Source organism: Rhodotorula graminis (genome assembly GCF_001329695.1).
Source record: "Rhodotorula graminis WP1 unplaced genomic scaffold RHOBAscaffold_3, whole genome shotgun sequence".
Classification (NCBI taxonomy): domain Eukaryota; kingdom Fungi; phylum Basidiomycota; class Microbotryomycetes; order Sporidiobolales; family Sporidiobolaceae; genus Rhodotorula; species Rhodotorula graminis.
The window spans coordinates 1,497,040-1,512,165 of record NW_017264930.1 but is presented as its reverse complement, the minus strand read 5'-3'; the positions used below and the strand labels follow the sequence as shown (position 1 = coordinate 1,512,165).

The following is a 15,126-nucleotide window of genomic DNA, read 5'->3' as shown; positions in this document are numbered from 1 at the left end:
GAAGGTCGCGCGTCGTCCTCCTTCGCAGCCCTCGTCCTCGCTCGTGTGGGCAGCTTTGAGCTTTTTGAGCCGCCGGACGTCGGCAGAAACAGCCACAGGGTCCGTCGAGCCGTGCGCCTTGTCAGAAGAGGAGACGAGACAAGCCGCAGCGCTTCCTGCGCACAGGAACTCTCAGGTCGGCGCTCACTGCAACGACGACGACGGGACGCGCTCTCCTCTCGTGCTGCCACGTCGAACGAAGCCCTCGGTCGGGAGAAATGACTGCGTGTTGGCGTCGAGCCTACAGAGGTGAGGGCAAAGAGCGAAGAGGAGAGAGAGAGAACAAGAGGCTATTAAAACACGCTGCACAGCTGCGACACCGAGGGGATCTATAGAAGGACGAGACGAGACGGCACAAGAGGCATCGGCGCAGGTAGCGCGGGCCGTTTTTCCATCAGAAGTGGGGCGCGTTGAGGATGATGCCCATGAGGCAGCCCGCAAGCGTACCGGCGATGGGGACGGTGAGGACCTGTGGCAGGACGCACACTCGTCAGTAAACGAGGTACATCCTGGGCGACGGGCAAGGGAGAAGAGACAGGAGAGAGAGGGAGGGAAGGGAAGGAGTAGGGAAGGAGAGGGAGAGTCGACGTACCCATCCGAGGACGATCCAGCCAATCGCGCGCCAGTTGATCGAGCGCAGGTCGCCGTTGCACAGGGCGACGCCGATGGTCGAGCCGGTGATGCACATGGTGGTCGAGACGGGGAGACCGTACTGCGACGCGAGGATGACCGTGATCGAGGCGCCGAGCTCCATCGAGAAGCCTCGCGACGGCGAGTGGAGCGTGATCTTGTTGCCGAGGACCTTCATGCTGCGAGGCGGAAGAGAGAGAGCGGTCAGGGCGCCGGTCGAGAGACAAGGGGGGGGGTGGGAGAGGTGGGCGCACATGTTGTAGCCGTACGTCGCGAGACCGATGACGAGCATGGTGGCCCCGAACACGAGGATCCAGATGGGGACGGCGGCCTTCTTGCCGGCGATCTCCATCGACGACCAGACCTGGTAGATGGCGGCGTACGGGCTGATTGGCGAGAAGAAGGCGGTGGCCGAGGTGGAGCGAGGGCAGTCCGACGAGGCCAGAGACGGACACGAGGGCGTCGAGGTAGCGAGGAGAAGGGAAGAGGGAAGAGGAAGAGAGTCAGCGAGTGCGCGAGGGAAGGAGGGTGGGAGGAAGGAGAGGGACGCACCCGATAGCGTTCGAGACGTCGTTGGCGCCGTGCGCAAAGCTGTTGGCGCACGCCGTGAGGACCTGGACAAACGAGAAGCACGCCTCGGTCTCGTTCGGGTACTGCTTGGCGCGGGCGTAGATGTCCTGCATGCGGCGGGCCTCGGGCGAACCGGCCTCGCCGTTCTGCGCGCCGTGGATGTCGTAGTTGAGGCCGTGCGTCGCGCTCTTGACGATCCACGGGATGGCCTTGTAGCGCGCGATGATCCACAGGTTCTTGGGCGTCGCCCACGGGCCCTCGATCGGGTGCGGGTCGGCCTTCTCGACCTCGCTGTTGAGCGCCGACGGGTGGACCGGCGTCGACGACGGCTCCTCCATGATCTTCTCCTCGCCCGACGCACCCGACGACTCGAGGTCCGGGTTGGCGGCGAGCTGCGGCTTGACGTTGCCGTGCGTCTCGCCCTCCTTGTCGGCGCGAACGCGGTAGTCGACGACGTTGACGGCGAGGTCGGCGGCATCGGCAGGGGGCTGGCGGAACCAGAGGGCCGGGCCGAAGAAGAAGTGGTACCAGCGGAGGGCTGCGTGACGAGGAGGAGCGAGTGAGTGACACGCTCAGGGGGTTCGACCGCCGCCCGAGCCGACTTGAGAAGGTCACTCGAGGCGGGAGAGGGAAGCGAGGACGCACTGTAGTCCTTGCGCGCGACCTTGCAGTAGACGTAGGGAACCCAGAAGAGGACGGCGAGCGCCATGACGACCGCGGCAGTGCCGACGATGGCGGCGGCGAGCTCGTTCTGGGGCAGCTCGTCGAGGCCGAGCGAGGGCGAGCCCTTGAAGACGATGGCCATCGTCATGACGGCCGACGTAAGGAAGAAGACGAGCGGGCCGCAGGCGAGAGCGTAGGGGAAGGGGTTCTTGCGCGCCTGTGGGTCGAACGAGGGAAAGTCAGTTCGACGAGTCCGAGGGCGCGAGGACGAGGGAAGGAGGGGACGCACGAGAACGCCGAACTTGACCATGAGGTAGAGGACGGCGCCGAAGCCGGCCGAGATGCCCGGGGCGATGAGGAAGCCGGCGAAGATGGTCGCGAGGCCCTTGCCGCCGTTCCAGCCCCAGTTGACGGCGTCCTTGCCGCCGACGGCGACACCGACGCCGGCAACCGCCGAGACGATCGAGTAGGTCGTCGAGACGGGCCACGAGTAGCGCGTGCAGACCATGAGCCACGAGGCCGAGACGACGAGGGCGCAGGTGAAGGCGAGCATCTGGACGCCGGCGTTGCCCTGGAAGATGGACGGGTTGATGATGCCGTTCTTGATCGTGTCTGTGTGGGTGACACGGTCAGGGCTGCGCTCGTCGCGACGAGGCTCGGGCGAGGAGGAGGGAGAGGTGGCTCACCAGCCGTTCGTGCTCCGACTGCGACCGCTCCCGCAAACTCCATGACGGCAGCGGCGAGGGTCGCCTGCCTCATGGTGAGCGACTTGGAGGCGACCGACGTCGCGAACGAGTTGGCGACATCGTTGGCGCCAATGTTGAACGCGTCGAGCGCGGCAAAGATGGTCTGCGAGGCGCGAGAATGCGAGGGTCAGTGCCGCTTCGCCGGGTTGCTCACATCGCTCAATCGCTCGAGCGCGACGCTCAGCGAAGTAGGGACGCACGCCGATGGCAAAGATGTAGTCTGTGGCGAGTTGGTGCGAGACGAGGTCGGACGAGGGGAGGGGTGCGGCAAGGTCAGTTCTCGCGCGTGGTGGGACGAGATGGAGAACGAGACGACGCACCCCACTGGTGGAAAGGCATTTTTCTGAGGTCGCCTTCAAGGGGGGTTGGCGGAGGAGGAGGAGGAGGAGCGTGCGCTCGAAAGGAGGTGGTCGGCGGTGAAGAGTCGGCGGGAGGAGAGAGACAGCTGCGAGCGCCAAAAGAGCATGCTCAGTACGAGGAGCGAGCGTGCACGTTCGACGTCCAAGAGGTGTGCCAAGAAACTGACGGCCCCGCACTTGCCTGTCGCCGGTTCGCCGGGGAGCCTCGATCGCACCGCCGCGGCGCTCGTGGGCGATCCGCCTGCCCTCGTTCGTGAAAGCGAGCACCTCTCCCTCGACCTGCAGCCGTACCTGACCCTCGCACACCGCACGGGGCGCACGCGCAGGAGAGGTCCGCGCGGCGCGCCCCTTGAGCCGAGCCCAGTCCAAAGCTGAATGTCGCGGGACCGCCGGCGACACAACGTGCGGCCTTTGGCTCACGTGAAAGCTGCCACTCGAGCGAGCGAGGACAGAGGGTGCACTCGGCAAGGTAGACGCCGGTGCACCGACTGTGGAGCGTAAGCTGCTGGAGGTCGAGAGCTCAAGGGCGAGTCTGACTGGACGGTGCGGCCGCCGCGACGACGAGGCAACGTGGCGGGACGCGTCGACGCTCGAAGATGTCACTCGAGATCGTGGTATGTCGAGTCGAGTCGCTCGGGCGTGCAGGACGGCGAGGCGAGGCGGACGAGGGCGGCAAGTCGAGGAGGGGGAGGAGGGGGAGGGGAGGCTCGCAAGTGCGTTGACCGGTGCGGGTGTGGTGCGAGTGCGTCGAGAGAGTGTAGCAGTACACTGTACGGCTGCTGGAGCAGGTCCAGGGGCGAGTGGGCGAGGTGGAGGAGAGCACGCAGATGAACTCCCTCGTCTCCTCGCCGTCTCGCTCGACTGCTGCTCTCCCCGAGGCCAGGCCAGGCTAGCCAGCACGGCCAGCGAGCTCAAACAGCTATGACGGCTCTCGCCAAGCTCCTCCCGCTGCTCGCGCCGGACGACGACCTCTCGCTCGCCCTCGACCACCTCGAACGCGAGCACCGCATCGTCACCGGCACGTCCCTGTCCGTGCCCTCGCTCCGCCCGTCGCAGCCCGAAGCTCACCCTGCCCCCGACGCGCGACCCTCCAGACGTCGACCTCGCGTTCGCGCCACCGCTTCCACCACACCCTCTCCTCCCGCCGACCCTCTTCGACCGCCTCCAATCCCTCGTCACGACCAACCTCGCCGCACCCGCCCTAAGCGGCACCTACCTCCTTCAGCAGAGCCGTGACCGCAAGGGCAAGCAGCGCGAGCGGTACTCGACCTCGCTCGACGACCTCGACGTCCTTCTCGACGGCGGATTCTGCGCCGGTGAGCTCATCGACGTGTGCGGGCCGCGCCGCAGCGGTCGCACCGTCTTTGCGCTCTACGTCGTCCTCCTGCACCTCTTGCTCCACGCCGACAGGCGAGCCGCCTGGCTCGACCCGGGCGGCTCGTTCGACGCGTACCGCTGCCTCGCCATCCTGCGCGACGTCCTCGTCCCGCGCCTGTATGCCCTCGGCGGCTCGTTCGCCGGCGACGACGGCAAGGAGCCGGCGCCCCAAGATCTCGCCATCGCGACGCTCGACCGGCTCGCCGTGTCGAGCCCGAGAAAGTCGGGCGACGCGCTCGACGTCCTCGCGGCCGAAACCGAGGCGACGGGCAAGACCGAGACGCTCAGCATGGTCGTGATTGACTCGCTCGATACCCTCGTCGGTGGCGAGGCGCTCTCGAGCGGGTCCGCGCAAGGTGCGTCCCCTTCTCCCCCTCCCTGTCTCCCTCTTGCCCGACCTTCTCGACCTGACCTTCCTCGTTCCCGCAGGACAAGCCAAGCTGATCGCCTTCATGCGTCGAATGGGCACGCTCGCACGATCAACTACTGCCCCGCTCGCTGTCCTCGTGAGTCCTTTCCTCGCCTTCTCCCCTCTCCAGAGCCGCACTTGCTCGAGAACGCGAGCGCTGACCCCGCCTCGCGCAGGTCGTCACCACCGCCATCCCCCTCGCCTCCTCTTCCACACCACGAGGTCCTCCACCCGCCGCCGGCGGCCAACCTCCCCCGCTCTCGTCCCTCCCCCTCCCCGAGCCGCTCAGACCCTCTCTCGGCCCGACATTCGCCTACCTCGTCGACCTCTCGGTGCTACTTACGCCCGCCGAGCCGCTCTTTGGGCCCGTCGACGGCAAGGGGAGGACGGTGCTCGAGGTGACGAGGAACTCGAGGGGCGACAAGGGCGGGACGGTCGTGTTCAAGCTGGTGCGTCGCCCTCTCTCTCTCTCTGTCTCTGTTTCTCGCTCCCCAAGTCTTCGACGACGATCGTGACTGACTCGATTCTGTCGCGGCGCAGGAAGGAGGTGTAGATCTCGAGCAGCTGGTGTAGCTCGACGGAGGAGCAAGGTGCAATCGACGACGACGAGCTTTCGCCCATTCTCAAGCTGCAACTTTCTCTCGAGGCGAGCGAACGAGCGAGAAGGAAGCGAAAGAACTGCTGCTTCTATTGCCCGACAGAGAGAGAGAGAAAGAGAGAACCCAAGAGCCCGCTCGCTCCGTCACTCGCCGCCCTCGGGCGTCTCGACCTCTCGCCAGAGCCTGCCCGCCGCCCACTGCATCGCGGCGCGCCCGCCCGTCGCGTTCTCCTCGAACCGGCCCTTGCTGTACTCCTCGACCCTGCGGCCGGCCGCTCGCTGCGGGAACGTGCTCGCGGCCGGGTTGGCGAGCGGCGGGACGGGGCTGTCGGGCGAGACGCCGTGCGGCGGGTAGCGCTCGCACGCGAGGACGCCCGTCGAGAAGATGAGGGCCGACTGGGAGAAGAGGGTCGTCGGCGGCATGGCCGGGTGCGACAACGGGTGGTCCGTCTCGGCTGGGGGAGGGTAGGGAGGAACGCCGGCATCGTCCGAGTCGTCGGCGCTCTCGCCCGGGATCGTGCCGCAGTCGTCGGCGCTGTCCTCGTCGCGGACGGAGAGTGCCGGGGCGAACTGCTGTCGGGTCGGCGGCGGGAGGTGCGGCCACGGGTGCGGGAGGTACGAAATGGACTCGCGGCACTGGAGGAGCGACGACAGGGTGAGGTTGGTCGACGCCATGAGGAGCTTTGGCGGCTCGAGGAGAGCTCGTGCGGGCGAGTGGTCGGGGTCGGAGCTGCTCGGGATGCAGGAGGGGACGACAAACGACACCTCGCGCGCGTACGTGACGTCGGGCGTGCCGAGCATCTGCAGGACAGGTGCGACGGTCAGGTGCGGCTACTCTCTGGAGAGGAAGAGTCGAGACAAGGGAAAGCAGGACGAACCCTCCTGACCCATCGCGGGCTGTCCTGCTGGATGCCGAGGATGCGCTCGCTGCGGATGGTGCCGTCCTCGAGTATCTGGCGGTCGACGACGTCCATCGAGACGACGTGTGCCGCGAGCGGGTTCGGGTACTTGTTCAGGACGGCGTAGACCTGGGCCGGCCAGGGCCAGCCAAAGTGAAAGGCGGTCGTGAAGAGGGCGACCATGGCGAGCCAGTGCGAGGCGGGAGGGAGGTAGTGCTGAGGCTGGGTGAACGAGTAGAGGTGGGCGTGCAGTCGTGGGCGGATCGGTCGGCGAGGCCGGGCGGGCGAGGGATCATCGGGAAGAAGAGGGGGAGGTGATGAGAGTAGGAGGGGAAACCGGCACGAGTCAGCTCCGCGCTTGTGCCAGAGGAAGTACAGTCAAGAGAAAGTGCAGGTGCGCACCTTTCGAGCTGCCCTCGACGGTTGGCGAGTTGTGTAGAGCTTGCTGAAGGCGAGGCGAGGTGGGGAGGTGCGGTCGCCGCCTCTTCTGCGAGCGCGCGAGCGGGTGGTTGGGTATGGGCGAGGCTGCTGCTGGTGCTGCTCTGCTCTGTCGAGGTGCTTGAGCACAGGGCGGGCCGTGGTCGAGAGCAGACGAGGGCGAGCCTCGCCCCGCACGTTGTTCAGCTCCGCCCTCGCGCCTCTCAGCTGGCGACCGAGCGGTGGCTCTGCCGGTGTGCTGCACTTGCTCGCTATGCATCGCTGTGCGCAGCGCTGCGCCCGACGCGAGGTTAGGTCCTCTCCCTCCTCCTCCCCTCCTCCTTCTCTCGACGATTGGATCCAGACGCCCAGCAGCGCTCCTAGCTCGGGCGGGTGCAACATTGCGATCGTGACTTGAGAAAGAGAGAGGGATAAAGAGTCGCATTGACCAGCAGAGGCGAGGGAGGAACGCTAAACGAGGTGGAACTGAGAGGCGAGAGGCCCGGGGGCGCGAGACAAGGAGGGGCACGGACTGGAAGGAAGGGGACGATGAGGGATCGAGGGAATGACGCGAGAGAGGCGCTCAGAGAGCGAGCACGACGAGCGCGCCGCCGAGAACGCCGCCAACGAACGCGGCTCCGCCAGCGCGCACGGTTCCTGCCGCGCTGTTGCCGCCCTGCTGCGGCGCGCCCGAGTTGGTCGCGCTCTGGACGGGCGCACGGCTCGTCGCCGAGTTGATGTCGCTCAGGATCCCGCCGCCAATCGAGCTGTCGTCGTCGTCCTCGCTGGACCCGGTCGACGTTGCCGAGGCGAAAGCGGACGTGGCTGAGGCAAACGCCGACGTGCGAGACGCCGAACCGGTGCCCGAGGTCGACGAACCAATGCGCGACGAGGCCGACGAGAGGGTGTCGAGGGCGTCGGCGCAGTAGTCGCTAAAGTCTGCGGGCGCAGGGCAAGGACGGCGCGAGGGTCAGTCAAAGTCGCTCATCGTCAAGGCCGCCGTCGTCTGGGGCTCTGAAATACTCACCGTTCGCGCCTTGCTCGTCGGACCCGCCGTAGCCTGTAGTGAGTCGTGCGCAGAGTGAGCGAGGAGGACCGAAGGAGAGAGAGAGAAAGAGAGAGTGCGACGCACAGGTGCCGCACGTGCGCATCTTGCGGTCTGGTCGCTGCCGCAAGCGCAGATCCCGACCTGCGTGTACGTCGCAGCGTCCGAGCAGTCCTGCGGGGTCGGTACCCGGCGATGACGGAGGAACACGTCAGTTTCGTTCGACTGGGGCACGAGGGAGGAGGATAGAGCGCACATAGATCTCTTCCACCCAGGCCGAGCACTCGCTCGCACACTGCCCACCGTTCATGTTGCTCGCCGCCTTTTCGAGGAGCCCCTCGAGGCCATTGAGCGCGTCGGACGTGCTCTGACGACGGGCGAGGGACACGTCGACGGCGGGAGCGAGGGCGTTGAGCGCGCGAACGACAGGGCGAAAGTCGCGGACGGCGACGGGCGCAGGGAATGCGAGGACTGGGAGAACGAGGAAGATCGTCAGAAGTCGCCCCTGGCCGGCAGGGAACGAAGGAAAAGGGCGGCGGACCTGTCGAGAAGGAGAGGGCGGCGAGGACGAGCTTGAGCATGTCGGCGAGGTTGGGTGGGTTGGGTGCAGCAGAAGTGTGCGAGGCCAAGCAGAGAGAGCGCACAGGCAGCGACGTGGATGGAGACCCACAAGAATGGGACGAGCCGGTCGGACGAGTGGCCGCCGCCGAGCGGACCCGCTCAGCTCCCCTGCGGACACGAGGCGGACGAGCTTCTTTAGGGGCTAGCGTAGCGAGACACATGATCAAGCTTGGCCCACGTGCGCACCGGCAGCGGATGAGCGCGGCGAAAGCGGGAGAAGCACGTAGAAGCGAGAGGGTTAAAGCGCGCACAAAAAGCGGGCTCGACAGCTGCTTGCTCAGCGTGGCAGAGGTTGCACACAAAGCTGTGCAGCGATGCACGAGCAGGCGAGCAGCCGGAACAAAGTTCGGCGGCGAGAAGATGGAGCCCGCGCGCTTCGGCCGAGTGCGAGGTTGAGAGCTGAGATGGTCGTTGCGCAGCGAGAAAGGGGGGTGCAGAGAGCTACAACAAGGACACGGTGACGCCGCCGACGCGACAGGAACCCGTCAGTCGTCCCACCCGCGCCGACCACCGCCTGAGCGAGAAGACCCGTCCCTCGCCGGCCGACCCGACCGCTCCTCGCGCCCTTCGAAGCGCCTCGGCCGGTCCTCCCTGCGCTCAAAGCCGCGGCCCGACCCACGCTCGCCGCGATCCGGCCGCTCGGACCGCTCGAAGCGAGGGCGGGCCGACGCAGAGTCGCCGCCGTCGTCTCGACGCCGCGGCGGGAAGCGCGCGCGGTCGTCGCCCTGCTCAGGGCGAGGGCGGTCGTCGCGGCGCCGAGGAGCATCGTCCCTGCGCTCGAAAGGCCGACTCGGGCGGTCCTCGCGCCGCCCCGAGCCGTACGTCGACCTGCCCGGGCGCTCCTCCCTCGCGGCGCCCTTGTCGCCGTCGAACCTCGCTCGCCGCTCCTCCCTGCGTCCACCCTCCCATCGCGGTGCCCGCTCCTCTCGCCCAGCTCCATGACGAGGGAGGTCTCGCGGCGTGCGCCGCCCGTCGCCCGTCTTTTCCCGCTCGGCCCGCACCTGCGCCCACTCCTCCTGCCGGTCGCTCCACCACTTCTTCCTGCGCTCCGTGTGCTGCGGCTGCCCGTCGGCTCGAGGGGTCCTCGCCGACGGGGCGAACGAGGCGCCCTTGCGGGCCGTCGCGCCCGCACGTGCGCGCTTGAGCGCGACCATCCTCCTGCGCCACTCCATCTCGCCCTCGCCCTCCCTCCTCTCCTCGCCGCCGACCGTCTCGGCGTCGCGCAGCGCCGCCTCGCTGGCCCACGCCGCGACGCGCTCGCTCCACTGCTCGAGCTCGGCCCGCCGAGAGGGCGGGACCGACCCGGGCGCGAGCGAGTCCTGGGCGCCGTGCGGCGCGGCGACGACGCGGCTCAGGGCGAGCGCGAGCGAGTTGGCGAGGGCGACGGTGCCGGCTTTGGAGGCGCGAGGCTCGGACGCGGCGGGCGGGAAGGCGCTCGGGCCGAACGGCGAGGGCGAGTGCGGGGCCGACTCGGGGTCGAGGAGCGCGACGGCCTTGATGGCGCGCCAGACCTGGCCGCGGTCGCGAGTCGAGAGGGCGCACCGCACGAGGCAGTCGGCGGCAGGGGCGTAGAACGGCTTGATGGCCGGCGAGGGGGACGGGTCGAGGGTGCTGAGGAGGAGGGTCCAGGTGCGGAGCGAGGCGTCGACGGCGGCTGGGGTGCCGATGCGGGCGAGGGCCGTCATGGCGAGGGTAAAGGTCGACAGGTCGGGACGATGAAGGGGGGAGAGGCGTAGGGACGGCGAGAGGAGGTAGCCGAGAACGTCTGCAAAGGCGCAAGGTGGTCAGGGTTGGCGACGAGAGAGAGAGAAGAGGGAGGTAAGCGACGCACCCTCGATGCCCTCGACGTCGCCAGATGCTCCGCAAGCTCGGAGAACGATCTCGCTCTCCTCCCTCGCCCTGACCTCCTCGGTCGCACCATCGCCCTCGAGCCCGAACCGCGCCGGGTAGTCCCTGACCTGCTCCCACCAGCCCTTGACCCAGTCCTTCCTCCCACTCGCCGCAGCGACCCTGAGCGCGACGCCGAGGCCCGGCGCATCGAGCGGCGTGCACAGCGGGGCGGCGAGCTCGGCGCTCGGACCCGCGCGAGCGCTCTCGCCCTCGCCGTGGGCCGACTCGAGCAACGCGAGCTCGGCGGGCGGCACAAAGCCGAACGCGCGTCGTGCGACGTCGAGCGCACGCGTGAAGAGCGCCGCGGGAAGGACGGCCGAGCTCGGGATGAGGAAGAGGGCGAGGAGCGAGGTCGGCACGACGGGGCTGAGGGGGGCAGCGCTCGAGGCGAGGGGCGCTTCTGGCGCGGGAGGATGCTCGAGGAGGTGTTCCCACGAGGCGAGGGCCGTCTCGAGAAGCTCGGTCGGGGTGGGCCAGCCTGCCTCGGCGGCGGCGGCGGCGTCGGCGGTGGTGGTGGACGAGGGAGGGGAGGATGGGGCGGTGGAGGCTGCGCACGAAGCCTGCAGGCCCGTGCGCAGTGCCGAGAGCATGACCGAGTACGACACGCCCGTCTTGGCGAGGCGAGAGAGGGTGCCCTGCGACGGGTCGTCGGCGTCGGGGAGCGAGTGGAAGGTCTGGAGGAGGTGCTTGAGGATGGCCGGGCCGGCGGCGGGTGCGGATGCGGCGACGGGTGCGGCCTTGTCGAGAGAGGGGAGGGTCGAGAGCGAGAGGGACGAGGCGAGGAACGACAGGTACTGGTTGGTCGGGACCGCCGACAGGTCGACGGGCGTGTCGGCGCGGCCGTCGTCGGCGTCGCGCTCGGCCGGCTCGACCTCGGCGCCGTCGAGACCGACGATCCCGGTCACGTCGCCGGCGCCGTCGTCGCCCTTGGCGAGGACGCGCTCGCAGTGAACGAGCCACTGCTTGTGGATGATGTCGACCTTGGCCCGCAACTCGGCGTTCCACCCCTCGGCCTTTTTCCTGCCGCGGCTCGCGTCGTCGAGGGCGAGCTTGGCGCGCTTGGCGACGCCCGTCAGGACGGTACCGTAGCCCCTCGCCGACGGCGTGATCCCCCTGCGCTTCATCTCCATCCAGACGTCGTACGCCTTGCGGACCGCCTGGGCATGGGTCGGGCCGGGCGCCGCGGTGGACGTGGTGGACGTGACGAGGATCGAGTTGAGGAGGACGTTCCACACGACGACGGTGGCGGCGTCGGCGGGTGCCGCGCGGACGAGGTTGAGGGCGGCCGAGACGTCGCCCTTGCCCTGGACGGTGAGGCGGCGCACCTCGGCCGCGAGGTGGTACGAGTCGCGGGAGAGGGACGAGTCGTCGTGGTGCGCGTCGGTGCGCCTGGCGGACCTCGGACGGTTTGCGGCGAGAGGCGGTGCGGGTGGTCGAGGCGGGAGGTTGAGGTGGAGCGAGGTCGACAGCTGGCGGTGCAGCGCTAGCGGACGAGCATGGCAGCGGTGTGTGCGCAGAGCTGCGCGCGACCAGGCGAGCATTCGACGCGGTGGGCGGGGGAGAGGGCAGCGAGCTGATGAGGAGGACGAGCTCTGTCAAACCCGCTGGGAGGCGGTGAAGCGAGAGTCGTGGACCAGATCGATCGAGCCCTGGCACAGTAGTACGAGTTGTCGAGCTGAGCAACGCCCTCCTCAGGCGAGTGCAAGTGAGTGAGTGTCTCTCTGTTTCGAGAGCGGTCCGGCTCGGCGACGGGCAACCCGCGGACGAGGAGGGGCGGGGAAAGGGGGCCGATATCTCCTCGCTCTCGTCCTCCACCACCACTCGAGCCTCCCTCGCTCTCGCACAGCACACTCACCGACCCGACCCACCCCTCGCCCACCCGTCCAGCGACCTGCCTATCGCCCGCCATGGTCCGCCCTCCTCCCGTCGTCTCGCGCGCCTCGACCGTCCGCAACCTCATGCAGCGCCTGCACAAGACCCACTGCGGCTGCCCCATGTGCTCGACCGGCGCACAGGCCGCCGCCAACTCGCCCCTCGACATCCTCAACGCCGGCAACGCCATCCGCTCTGGCGGCCGCTCAAAGGTCCTCACCCGCGCTCCTCTCGCTCGCGGTTACGCCACCCCGGTCGATGCGCCTCAGGGCGACTATGCGTTCGAGGTCGCAGCGAGCAACCTGCGCTTTGGCGAGGGCGTTACTCGCGTCCGTCCCCCCTCTCCTTCCCCTTCTCCTCCCCGAATTGCCGTCGGCCCCGCCCACGCCGGCCCCCCACAACTCGCCCGACCATCGCCCGCCCTCTCCTCCCCGTGCGCTGCGCACAGGACCATGCCCTGACACTCGCACCCCGAACACGCAGGAGATCGGCATGGACTTTGCCAACATGAAGGCGCGCAAGGTCGGCGTCTTTACCGACTCGACCCTCGCCAAGCTCCTCCCCATGCAGATGGCCCTCGAGTCGCTCGACGCCAACAACGTCAGCTACGAGGTGTTTGACCGCACGCGCGTCGAGCCCAACCAGGAGTCGTGAGTCCCTCTCCTCCCTCTCAGGTCCCCCTCACTTGGGCGAGCGGACCTTGTCGTTGCTCGCCCAGGTCCCTCGAGCGCACCCAGACGCACAAACACCTGACTCTCACTTTCACTCGCAGCTGGGAGGAGGCCATCACGTTCGCCAAGAAGCACGACTTCTCGCACTTCCTGGCCGTCGGCGGCGGCTCTGTCATCGGTGCGTCCTTGCGTCGTCTCTCCTCGCCCGCAGCAGATCGACTGACTCGCATTGTGCCTCGCAGACACCGCTGTGCGTCTCGCCCTGCCCTTCAAATGTCACAGGGACGACGACTGACCCTTTCCCGCCTTGACCTCCTCCTCCTCTCGCAAACCCTCTCCTCCCTCCCTCGCGACCCTTCTCCTTTTCTCCTCTATCTCGCAACCTCGTCACGCCCTTTTGCGAGGCCCACAGAAAGTCGCCAACCTCTTCACGGTCTACCCGGACGCCGACCTGTACGACTTTATCAACGCGCCCATCGGCAAGGGCAAGCCGATCGAGAAGACGCTCCGCCCCCTCATCGCTGTGCCCACCACGGCAGGAACCGGCAGTGAGGTGCGTCTTGCCCCTCCCGAACTCTCGTGGCGGGCTCTCCTCGTCGTTGAGGAGGCCCGGCCCTATGACCGAGGACCTGCGCCTGACCAAGCACTTCCCTCCCACAGACGACTGGTACCGCCATTGCCGACCTTCCTCACCTGTCCGCCAAGACCGGCATCGCCTCTCGCGCTATGCGCCCGCTCCTCGGCATCGTCGACCCGCTCAACACCGACTCGTGCCCGCGCGAGGTCCACATCTCGTCCGGCCTCGACGTCCTCTTCCACGCGCTCGAGAGCTGGACCGCCATCCCGTACACGGAGCGCGTCCCGAGGCCGTCGAACCCGATCCTGCGCCCGGCGTACCAGGGTGCGTCCCCTCGCTCGGACCCTCTCGAGCCTCTCTCTTTCGCGCACCCTCACTAACTCTGTCGACACTCAGGCCGCAACCCCGTCGCCGACATCTTCTCCGAGTGGGCCCTGCGTCAGACGATCATCAACCTCCCGAGGGTCGCTCGCGACGGCAACGACCGCGAGGCCAAGGCGAGCATGCTGTGCGTCCCTCGCGCCCTCTCTCCTGGTCTTCCAGTCTCTTCTCCCCTCTCGAGCACAATCGGCGACCGTCATTGATCCATTACTCCCGTCGTCTACAGCCTCGCGTCGACCTTTGCCGGCATTGGCTTCGTGAGTCTCGCTCGTTCGAGCCCTTACGAGCTCCCCTCGACCTACGGACTGGGTCGAGGTTGCTCTTCGGAAGGATGATGTCGAGTTCTGACTCTCCCACCTCACCCCTACAGGGCAACGCCGGCGTCCACCTCGCGCACGGCATCTCGTACCGTGCGTCTCTGCTTCTCCTTCTCGCTCTCGGCGTGGTCACCTCGACGGCTATCAGCCCCTCTCGTGCACTATACTGACACTGTCGCTCGTGCAGCCGTCTCGGGCCTGAACAAGAAGAAGGGCAAGTGGCAGCACCCGGGCTACGAGGTCAACCACCCGATCGTCCCTGTGCGTCCTCCTCACCGCCGCCTCTCCTCTTCTCCCGTTCTCGGCGTGACACTGACCTTCTGCTTCCCTCCCACCCTCCCGCAGCACGGTATCTCGGTCGCGCTCGCGGGCCCGTCCATCTTCCGCTTCACGGCGCCGACCGACCCGGCCCGCCACCGTCAGGTTGCCAACATCTTTGAGGAGCTCGCCGAGCCGCACGCCAAGGACCACATCGACACGTCGCGCGTGTCGGACGCCGACCTCGGCCAGCTCCTGTTTGACCGCATCGCGCGCTTCCTCGTCAACCTCGACGTGCCGCGCGGCCTCAAGGCGATCGGGTACGGCACGGGCGACGTCAGCGACCTCGTCGAGGGGACGCTGCCGCAGAGGCGTGTGCTCGACCTTGCCCGTGAGTCGGCCATCCTCCTTGCTCTCTCGGCGTCGTCGAGCCTGGCGCAAGAGGAGCGACTGACCTTTCGCGCGACGTCCGCAGCTGGCTTCAAGGGCAGCGACGGCCGCGAGGAGCTGGCGCACATCATCGAGGGTGCCAGTGCGTCCCCTCTCACCTGCCTCGAGCCATCGTCGAGGCGCTCTCGGTACTCTCGACGTCCGACTGACCTTTCCTCCCTTCTCTTCGTCGCCTGCAGTGGAGTTCTGAGCTCGTCTCGTCTCGCCTCGTCACGTACCATAGCCGTCTTGTACTGCAAAGAAGTATCTCACCGAGCGTGGTCGTCGTTGGCGAGAGCGCTCGAGAGAGCGGTCAAGCCTTCGCGAGTTGCTCCCCCTCCTCGCTCTCGAGCCGTCG

General features: G+C 67.8%; 6 protein-coding genes across 6 annotated transcripts; 2 read left to right on the top strand and 4 right to left on the bottom strand.

The window, feature by feature from the left end:
- Window positions 1-411: 411 nt before the first annotated feature.
- Window positions 412-2,987, bottom strand: RHOBADRAFT_52160 (uncharacterized protein; the record flags this gene model as incomplete). Its single annotated transcript, XM_018416197.1, has 9 exons — window positions 412-508; window positions 632-848; window positions 924-1,055; window positions 1,222-1,777; window positions 1,885-2,119; window positions 2,192-2,514; window positions 2,589-2,751; window positions 2,849-2,868; window positions 2,969-2,987. The coding sequence occupies 9 exons, from the start codon at window positions 2,985-2,987 to the stop codon at window positions 434-436; spliced, it is 1,740 nt and encodes a 579-aa protein (XP_018273272.1). The 3' UTR covers window positions 412-433.
- A 941-nt stretch (window positions 2,988-3,928) lies between these two features.
- Window positions 3,929-5,423, top strand: RHOBADRAFT_52159 (uncharacterized protein; the record flags this gene model as incomplete). Its single annotated transcript, XM_018416196.1, has 5 exons — window positions 3,929-4,035; window positions 4,064-4,740; window positions 4,814-4,890; window positions 4,970-5,242; window positions 5,334-5,423. The coding sequence occupies 5 exons, from the start codon at window positions 3,929-3,931 to the stop codon at window positions 5,364-5,366; spliced, it is 1,167 nt and encodes a 388-aa protein (XP_018273271.1). The 3' UTR covers window positions 5,367-5,423.
- A 715-nt stretch (window positions 5,424-6,138) lies between these two features.
- RHOBADRAFT_34722 (uncharacterized protein) lies at window positions 6,139-6,721 on the bottom strand (the record flags this gene model as incomplete). The annotated part of the gene is made up of 3 exons (XM_018413223.1): window positions 6,693-6,721; window positions 6,270-6,512; window positions 6,139-6,192 (listed from the first exon to the last, which is right to left on the bottom strand). Coding segments are annotated over exons 2-3 (258 nt in total), but the record flags the coding sequence as incomplete, so codon positions are not given.
- A 569-nt stretch (window positions 6,722-7,290) lies between these two features.
- On the bottom strand, window positions 7,291-8,333 carry RHOBADRAFT_42433 (uncharacterized protein; the record flags this gene model as incomplete). The annotated part of the gene is made up of 5 exons (XM_018414058.1): window positions 7,291-7,646; window positions 7,735-7,767; window positions 7,840-7,896; window positions 8,056-8,223; window positions 8,294-8,333. The coding sequence occupies 5 exons, from the start codon at window positions 8,331-8,333 to the stop codon at window positions 7,291-7,293; spliced, it is 654 nt and encodes a 217-aa protein (XP_018273269.1).
- Window positions 8,334-8,858: 525 nt separating this feature from the next.
- On the bottom strand, window positions 8,859-11,804 carry RHOBADRAFT_52157 (uncharacterized protein; the record flags this gene model as incomplete). The annotated part of the gene is made up of 2 exons (XM_018416195.1): window positions 8,859-10,138; window positions 10,205-11,804. 2 exons carry the CDS (start codon window positions 11,802-11,804, stop codon window positions 8,859-8,861), a joined length of 2,880 nt encoding a protein of 959 aa, XP_018273268.1.
- Window positions 11,805-12,257: 453 nt separating this feature from the next.
- Window positions 12,258-15,045, top strand: RHOBADRAFT_34718 (uncharacterized protein; the record flags this gene model as incomplete). Its single annotated transcript, XM_018413222.1, has 13 exons — window positions 12,258-12,464; window positions 12,619-12,785; window positions 12,908-12,984; window positions 13,049-13,056; window positions 13,219-13,359; window positions 13,467-13,707; window positions 13,780-13,891; window positions 13,991-14,021; window positions 14,135-14,174; window positions 14,269-14,342; window positions 14,427-14,730; window positions 14,815-14,871; window positions 14,969-15,045. 13 exons carry the CDS (start codon window positions 12,258-12,260, stop codon window positions 14,977-14,979), a joined length of 1,470 nt encoding a protein of 489 aa, XP_018273267.1. The 3' UTR covers window positions 14,980-15,045.
- Window positions 15,046-15,126: the final 81 nt, after the last annotated feature.